This window comes from Ipomoea triloba, chromosome 5 (genome assembly GCF_003576645.1).
Source record: "Ipomoea triloba cultivar NCNSP0323 chromosome 5, ASM357664v1".
Taxonomy (NCBI): Eukaryota; Viridiplantae; Streptophyta; class Magnoliopsida; order Solanales; family Convolvulaceae; genus Ipomoea; species Ipomoea triloba.
Genome location: NC_044920.1, coordinates 21,005,994 through 21,015,280, shown reverse-complemented (window position 1 = coordinate 21,015,280; position 9,287 = coordinate 21,005,994). Strand labels below are relative to the sequence as shown.

General features: G+C 35.6%; 1 protein-coding gene across 1 annotated transcript in view; it reads right to left on the bottom strand.

Annotated features, from left to right (window-relative positions):
• Positions 1-140: 140 nt before the first annotated feature.
• LOC116018909 (histone-lysine N-methyltransferase ASHH2-like) overlaps positions 141-9,287 on the bottom strand; it is a 15,918-nt gene continuing 6,771 nt past the window's right edge. Inside the window, exons 6-18 of the mRNA XM_031258948.1 lie at positions 8,791-8,922; positions 8,595-8,711; positions 7,980-8,072; positions 7,389-7,466; positions 6,010-6,066; positions 4,627-5,437; positions 4,455-4,510; positions 4,092-4,171; positions 3,902-3,984; positions 3,722-3,801; positions 2,846-2,925; positions 1,968-2,013; positions 141-1,432 (exon numbers count right to left, since the gene is read on the bottom strand). Coding sequence (XP_031114808.1) covers positions 410-1,432; positions 1,968-2,013; positions 2,846-2,925; positions 3,722-3,801; positions 3,902-3,984; positions 4,092-4,171; positions 4,455-4,510; positions 4,627-5,437; positions 6,010-6,066; positions 7,389-7,466; positions 7,980-8,072; positions 8,595-8,711; positions 8,791-8,922 — 2,736 coding nt within the window. The 3' untranslated portion in view covers positions 141-409. The remainder of the gene's footprint in view (positions 1,433-1,967; positions 2,014-2,845; positions 2,926-3,721; positions 3,802-3,901; positions 3,985-4,091; positions 4,172-4,454; positions 4,511-4,626; positions 5,438-6,009; positions 6,067-7,388; positions 7,467-7,979; positions 8,073-8,594; positions 8,712-8,790; positions 8,923-9,287) is intronic.

The following is a 9,287-nucleotide window of genomic DNA, read 5'->3' as shown; positions in this document are numbered from 1 at the left end:
AAAAAAAAAAAAAAAAAAAAAAAAAAAAAAAAAAAAAAAAAAAAAAAAACTAGGAGTATGTGTAGTATTACTCCATCCGATTCATTCTCTTGCAGGGTGCAGAGAGTTGAAAGAAAACGGTAATCCAGAGACAACTGGTGTAACTGAATCAATTTTGACATTTTTCATTTCAATTTCCAATCAATAAATCTTTACCTCTTTGAGGTCTGAAGTCTGAACATGAATTTGTCTGCACAAGGATAACCACAGTAACTATTGGTCCTACATCTACAAATGAATCAAATCTAGAGAAAGGAGGAAATTTTCATTTTTGGCTACTTAGGTCGCAAAAAAATAGTTAAAAGTACATAGGACCACTAGATAATAATAATTTGCTGAGCCTCCATAGATTTCCTATAGAAAATCAAGGCTAATTTTGAGAAAATGGTGGCCCTGTCCCTGAACCCTCCCTCACCATGCCAACATCCTCTGGGCCATGAGAACTCCTAAATTCAGTTGCCACACTTCCTACTCCTACATTGCACATCACATTTTTTGGATTGTTTCCAGCATTATATCCCCAACCATTTCTCATTCGGAGCCACGGAGGAGGTGGTTTTGAGCCACTCCACTTTTGCTGCCTAAAGTATCTCCTTCCCAAGCCATTAGGTCGCTGATGACTCTGTTCTCCAGTTGCAACCTCAGGTGGCAGGTTTGCTCCAGATGTTCGTCCAGTGGGGTTTTGTGTGTGACATGGATACTCTTGAAAACAGTTTTGTGAAGGCGGATTCAGCTCCAGGTTCAGCTTCTGGTTATTAGTAGTAGTAGCAGAAGCCATAGGATCAATCTTATGACACTGAGGAGGAGGCATTTGAGCAGGTTGATGTGAGACCTGAGAACTAGGAAGAGGAGGAACGTTGTCCATTCTGCCATGGGGGCATGTAGGCAATGGAGGGAAGGACTGGAAGGGTATGCCCGGAGCAACAGCCCAGACTTCTGAGGTTCCAATTTGTGGTGTTCCAAATTGCTGCACCACGTTAAACGGGATTCCAAATGAGACTGGCAAGTGGGGAATGAACTTCTGCTGGCAATGTCCCGTAACTGGCTGCTTTGAGGCGCAATGTTCTTTGGGATTATTTATGGGGGCTGAAAAGCCAGGAGGAAATTCATATCCAGGAGGAGGGGCATCATCTTTGTCCTGTTCGCAATCATCTTTTGGTTCAGCCTCTTGATCCCATCGACTTTTACGTTTACGAGTCTTTGTCCCATTAGATACCCCAAGACCAGAGCATGATACAGTTGAGCCATCTAGTGCACAAGCATCTGCTGCGTTAGATCCAACTGTCGAATGGGAGTGAAACTCTATCCTCCCATCATCCTTGTCCATGAAGCAACTTTTTCTGGGAAGTCTGGGTATCCACCTATCTCTAAAGCTTCTTGCAATTTGATGAACCTGGCAAACAAAAATACTTCTTGTCAACTACTGACACTCGCATTATAAATTCAGTCCAAATAAGATGCAATCAAATCAAGACGAAAGTGAAAAAGAAATAGGAAATAGCTAAAAGATTAAAGCAGGCGATGATATCATTTCATACGGACACAATTTGATAGCTATGAAATCATGGTTAGATATCATCCACGATTCCACGGCACATCAATTCTGGAGTTGTTCATATTGAAATACAAACCCTAGCATAACCCTACCATAAACGTAAGTTTAGCTCATTATGTGTAACCCTACCATAAACCTAAGCTTAGCTCATTATATGACCCGGAATGATAAAGCATGTATGAATACAAGCCAGGCCTCCAATCCTTGGTTTCAACAGTTTACATCAGGAATTGCTGCCCTAGAACCGGTCATTTTATCTCAATAATAACCATAGATGTATATGTTGCTGAATGCACCACAAGAATACAATGAAATTGATTCTATAATGTCCAGTAGAAACAAAACATAGCAAATTGCTTGAAAGGATTATTACCTGTTTGTCTATGTGCTCTGTCAATGTTAAAATTGAGTCTCGGAAGCTGTAAAAAATATTAGAGTTTCAGAAACAATGCTTGCATTTGAAATAGAAGTGTAAAACTACATTGCAGAGAAGATTAAAAACTGAGAAATACATTTGCCACACAGAGATAAGCAGAGTATCAATTTCCAAAGAATTTGATCAACATAGTTTATTCAGATATATGTGAGATAAAAAAAACTACATCAATAAAATTAACCATACAATAATGAGGAAAAAACGAGTGATGGAAAAAAAAGTGTCCTCACCAGATATCCAAACTTCTACTTCCTAGATTGAAGTAATAAATTCTGTGAATGGGAAGGTAACTATGTGCTTAACTGCTTATGTATGTTCACCTAATACCAGGAGAAAACTATTTCATTTAGATTCTTATATTGAATAAGAACCAATTTGAGAATGAGAAATGCAACCATTCATGTTTCAAAATTTTCCTTCTTGACTTCTTGTACATGGATATAAAACCCATGTGAAAAATTAGATAACATAAATATGAAATCACAATGAAAAAGAACCCCACAGAGGCGATAGGCGTGCACATTCAATCATCAAAACGATAACTGGAGAATAGTTAAGATTCAATTCAGTTCAAGCAATAGAAACAAATTAATTAATGTCATATGAATTTCTTCCAATAAATAGTATGGAAAGCTTCGCACTCATTAGGTTGCAGAATATAGGTATTCACAATCAAAAGTTTACTGGCAACAGCAAAGTATTTTACACAAATATCATGCCCATATGTGGTATCTATAAATATTAGAAAGAAACAGAGTGTCGGACTAGGAAAACAGCATCATTTGAAGAAAAGAAAAATGCAATAGCTCACCAACCTCTCCACTCCAGGTCGAGAGGGTCCCCCATTAATGTGTTCAAATGTAAGGATCTCTCTCATTGCCAGATATTCCAGTACCTGAACAACAGAAACCCCATTGTGATTTTGCCTAATTATAACATTTATCCAATATACAAAATAAAGAATCAGATTTTGTGCAAATCAGTAGAATGTTAAAAGTATGTCAACATCTACAAAAGCATATTACAACACAGCACATACCACACTTTCCCCAGAACTTCAGAATGACAACATTGTAGTTCATTTCTAATCAGCATTCAGAAGTTCCAGGAGAAGAGTGGATATTTCTCTGAAAGTGCATGGTACATTTGAATTGAAAGGAATGCATTAATTTTAAAAAATATATATATATGTATCACTGAGATTTAACTTAGAACATTTAACTTTCAGTACCTTATAAAATGAAATGTATGTTCATCTAATGGAACGATAGGAGAAGTAGCATTATCAGTTTATCACCTTGTGATGGTAGAAAATGAAATAATTGGAAAGCATACAGAAATATAAAGAGATGAAAGTTGTATGAGGCAACCTTTCAACTTCTGACACAATCTTATCTGAAATAAACTAGTGAATACCAAGAGTTGTTGCCTTTTTTTTATTGTTACATGATGCCTTTTTAATGACAACTAGTGATGACATATACATACACGTATTAGGCTGCCAACAAAGGCCATGTTGGATGAGGTAATCATTTAAGCAACCTCATCTGAAATATGTTAGTTTATACCAAGGCTTGTTGCCTTCAAGTAACAGCTAGTGATGACATTTTTAAGATTTTAGGAATAAGATTCCCAGATGGTGAGAAAAGGCTGAACTGTACAAGTTATATACTACTTCTAGTTTAGATCACCTTAAGCAGCTTTCTGAGGATTGGAATCTTATTGAATTCCCTTCTGTATCTTTTCATTATATTGTGCAGCATCTGCAAACCTAGCAACCATCAACCAAAAGTTAGGTTATACTTCTCAACTACAAAATACCTTACATGATGAAATAACTGTTGGACACAACAAAATCCCAAAAATAATACCATTCTTATTGATAACATCGACCAAAACTGTCCGCGATTTTGTCTTCAAGAGTGCATCAAGGATCATAGAGAGCTCTCGGTTGCTGGAAATTATGGGTAACATCAATCATTTAATGTAAAAGATAATATATACAACTCCAAATGTTGTAACTTCATAGCAGGAAAGATTAAAATGTTAGCCTTTTAGTACCTCTGAATTGTTTCACTATTGCCACTACCCCCTGACACAGCAGTCAAAAGGAGAAGCTTCAGGTAGCACCTTGATGCATCCTGTTTAAAGTATTCAATAAATAAAAAGTTAATCTTAGAAACGGTTAAATTGGCACACCTAGTGACAGTAATATCCAACCATTTCAGATCAGTAAACGAAAAATGTGTTTTTTTTTTTGGAAAACTAGATATGGAAACAAAGCAAAGAATAAAGAATCAAGGACATGAACGCCCTTCCAATAAAGAAATGTCACAAATTACAAATGCAAAATCAATCAGCTAAAATCTACAAAGAATAACAAGTGTGCCATCATCAATCAACTAAAAACCAAGAACAACTTACTTTGCGTTTACTTATTCCTCCTTCAGGATCTAGTAACTCATTGAGCTTTTCTTCAACTGCATGATGAAATATATTTGGTTACACCAAGGAGCAAGCAAGTACCTCAACACAAAACAAATTCACCAAACAGAAAGAAAAAGAAAAGAATAAAAACAAGAAAAACGTCATTTACCTGCTTCAAAACGGCCATTTAACGAGCCTTCTGGAGGTTTCTTGAATTTATTTTCTGGCAATTTCGACCTATTACCTATCTCTAGTGGTGCTTTGATACTCTTGGATTTAGCCTTCTTCACTGAAGATGAACGTCGAGAAGCTTTCACAAGAGGACAAGACTTTGTGCCTTCAGCCTTACCTCCTACACAACCAGATTTTGATTTTTTCAATGGCTTGCTAAGAGTTGCAGGTGAAGAAGTCACCTCCAACTCCACAGGAGAGACGGAATTTTCTACAACTTTTTCACCCTCTGACCCCTCTTCTTTAGCTCCAGAGAACTGCAACCCTCCTGAACCCTCCAAAGTGACAGAAGTTTCCACTCTCACAGCAGAAGACACTGATGAATCCAGTAACTCTCTTCTTAAAGAAGTATTCAAGCACTCAATGGCAGCAGCAGATTTGTTGGTCTCAAAATTTTCTGGACAAGTAATATCCCCATTTTTCGTTTTGACAGAGTTTGGTGTGTGCACAGAACCATGCCCAACAAGTATGTCATTGTATTCGGAAGCTTCATCCACAGTTCTCATTTCTAGATCACTAAATGAATTTGCTGATGATTTAATGTAGTTTAATTCATCATACATGTCTATGTCTTCACATTCCACAACAGGCTCGGGATATTCATCATCTGAATCATCCTGAACAATTACTTCAGCATTTAGGGTATCACCACCTATGTAACCCCGACACTGAGGAGAACCACACACACATCTTTTGGCAGCAGCACCAAAGACCCGTACATAATTATAATCAAATGTCACCTCTTCACCCTGATTAGAAAACTCCAAACCATAAGCACTTAAATATTATAAGCATTTAGAAAAACAATATCCTTGTGCTCTATTCTTTTTTTTTTTTTTTTTTTTTCCTTTTGTTTTTAATAAAGGGCTACTGAGTTAAAAGGAAAAAAAATCTAGAACTGAAAAATGTATGTATAGCCAGTTTTATCCTTCTCATACATTGCAAGAATACTTCAGACCACATATGGAGAAACCATACATCCTTCTATTAATGTGAACTATGTTCTTATGAGAGTTCATTTTTCATCAGAAATCAGCATAGAAACTGAAAAAAAATTAAAAATTAAAAAAAATCCAAGATGCCTTCTTTTAAGGCCTAAAGAACTCAGGTTTACAATGTCTTGTATGGTGAATGATTATGAAGTGACCATTACACACGAGTGAAAATTAATCAGCTACAACGAGATATTGTAGACCATGCTAAAGATTTTCTACAAATTAACCAAAAATGAAGTTTCAGTGCTTTAGAAAACCTGTAGTCAACGAAGTGACATCAAATAAAAGTGAATATTAATCAGCTACTAAAAAGAAGGCAACTGTACCTTCTTAATGTCCCTTAAAGCAAAAAGCCCAATACAAACTTCTCCATTCACCATCCACTGTTTCAGCAAATAAAAGAAAGGTAAGTTACCAATAGTCACAATACCATATCAAATAATTCTGAGATTAGCAAAAGCATAGTGATTCCTAACATTATCATTGAATTGTAAAAGTTTCAGACAAACATACAAGTATCCTATGTAAGTGATGTCAGGAGCCTTTTGATTATAGAAAGAAGCAGACAAGGCTCCTGCTGATAATAAGGGAGAACTTGCCTTTTTTTCTCTCATTGCCTTGATTAATTTATAAGGCTTGATAGATTTTAACTGCTCACATGTATGTATCAAGTGTTTGAATGGTATGAAAAGATGCATCAAAACTGGAAAGAGAGACTACCATAACAAACTAAATAGTTGGGCATCAATCCTTCCACAAAGTTACTTTTGGTTTCTGTTATATTATCTACCATTTTGTTCAGGTGGTTAACAACTCCTTGGCCCATAAACCATAATTCAACAACAGCAAACCAAGATTGATAATTTTGTGACCTGACTAGTTTTTCAGCAACAATAACTTACACTCTGGAATGATTAGGGACAAACATGATGGTCAGTGTACTAACAGAATCTAGAATGGCCATCGGTGTAGTAGTAGAATCTAGAACATTAATGCTCGACACATTATCTTCATCAAAAGCCATTCTTATTATAAAACCTTGAAACTTCATCACTAGGGCTAGAAGCTGCCAAAAAAGGGATCTGGACAATTTTAACAGTGGTTGCTTCCCTACTGAAGATGTCATCACACAGGCGCATGACAATGAGTGTGGCAGGTGGTGGCACATGCAGGTATTCAGGTGGATGACAGAATTGCCTAGGCTCACCTGGTATCCTAAGATGTTTGGCAGCTTCAATTGTATGAATCAGCTCACTGAAAAATTAAAATTGAAAATAACCATGTGGTTTAGATGAACAGCCAAGTACTGTTCATCACTTCATCCATTGTTCTTTTCAGAAAATAATTGAAAATAACCAGGTCACAAGAACCTGGTGACACCATGGAGAATTAAAAGAAAGGGAAAAGAAGAGAAGTTATATATTAATGTAATGCATATAAAATGAGCATAAGCACCTATTTATATACATAAAAATGACCCTTAGTCTGCGTGAGCTAGGTATAAACATACTAATCATTCGAACATTAGTATTTCACAACTTCTAGTATTCCTCAACTCCTAGAATTTTTCTAGATAGTAGTTCTCAACAGGAAGCACAAAAGAGCAAAGCAACACTTCATTACCCTTTTCAGGTTATATTAAAAGACTGTTACTAGACAAAGTGGAAAATTCTTAACCATGTACTTCATTAAAAAGTTTATGCACCTTCTCAGTACTGCAATTAGGATCACAGCTATGGTTTATGAAACGACCCAAATTCCCTTTGGCACATGCATCAATTACCTGAAATGTGAAGCATGCAGAACATTAAGCAACATTAACAAAATACAGAAGTAAACTAGACAAAAGATAAATATGTATTTACTAAAAGAAATTAGAGATTTAAAATTACATGTCTAAGTGCACCAGCAAACTAAACATATTAATATCATCAGTTACTACGTTCCATTTTGTGTCTAGTACGGTCAACAAGGGTTAACTCAAGTTACTTACAACTGAACTTTTTTTATTATTTAATTTAGTATTATTAAATAAAATTTATATATTTAGAAACTACATTAAAAGCTCTACTAAACACAAAAAGTCAAATTTGAAAATTATAAGAAACATTGAAGAACAAGTGAAAGAAGAAATGTTGGTTTGATCATAGAATAAATGGGACAGGTAATACTATTTTTTTCAAGATAGGAAATAATTAACAGGTTATACAATCAAATCATAATATATCTAGAAAAGCTAATGAGCAAAGCAACTAGCAAGTTCTGATAGCTGAACACCCATTTCAATCTGCAATACCTCACTGCCATTAAGTGTCATGAAGTAGAAATGTCTATGACCCTTCGATGCGTATTCACATTGCCGCCCCTCATAGGCTTGCATATCAAGCACCTAGAAAGCCAGAATTTATGGCACATGAGCAATATCATATCAGAGGAAATTAAATACTTATACAGTGCATATGCCCATTGGAAAGTCAAAATTTCAAAATGGTAAAGAAAATTCAGTATACTGGAATGGGACTCCTCTTACAGAATTAAGAAAGAAGTTTGACAGATTAAGTTTTCACAAATTCAAATGTTGTTGAACTTGAATATTGGCACCTAATTATTGAACAATAAAGGAGGCAACAAGGAAAAACTATACAATGTAGGGTGAGAATTTTGATATTCTGGTTTCTTTGGCAAACAGAATAAACCCTCCATTCCCAATTTGACTCCCAAAAATTTTTAGGAAAATCTTTTCTTGAAGATGATAAACCTAAAATGTCCCTCAAATGGTAAAATAGTAAAAAGGTCAGTAAGATTTAGAAATAAGTATTTACTAAAAGAAATGCATAAGCATTAAGTCCATCAGTACTTTGCTTAATTGTAACAAAACATCATGCAGATTTATAGAAAAAAGCATGTCTACCTCTCCAACATATTCAATTAGAAACTGTCCTTCAGACACATCTTCAAGCAATTGTAGGCCATATCCCTTCTTACCACATTTAAACCATTTCAATTTAGCATAATTCCGCCTCTGGAACTGCAAGCAGAAACAAACAGGGATTATGTTGATTTCCTTGAAGATAAGAAGCAAATAATTTCCTTGAAATTTTATGAACCTGCTGATTTGAACAGAGTTCTCCGCATGGACATGTCCCTTGAACACACTCAATATTAAGCATTCGATTCAGGCATCCATCTCCACAGCCCATTTGGCCATCAGAAGGTGGCTTGCAATGGCAAACCATGACCTAGCAGGAATAAAAGAAAACATAAAATCATTTTAAGAAAATAAATGTGTTCTGTAACCTAAAGTAAGAACCATGAAAATTCCTATTTTGCAGCTAGATCCAATGGTGCACATATTCATTAACCCTCTAACTAAGCTCCATCTCCAACCCATTCCCAGCCCAAAAATAGAGAGGTAATGTTTTAGCGAAATGAACTTCTGTAACAGTACTAAAATGACCATGCCAATTGTAATGTGTTCTTAGTCATTAATCCTAACAAAAGTACCTGAATGAACAAAAAATAAAAATAAAAAATGCATTTTATCACAAATTGCATAGGTAAAATGAGGTAATACTCGGGGGGGGGGGGGGGGGGGGGGGATAAT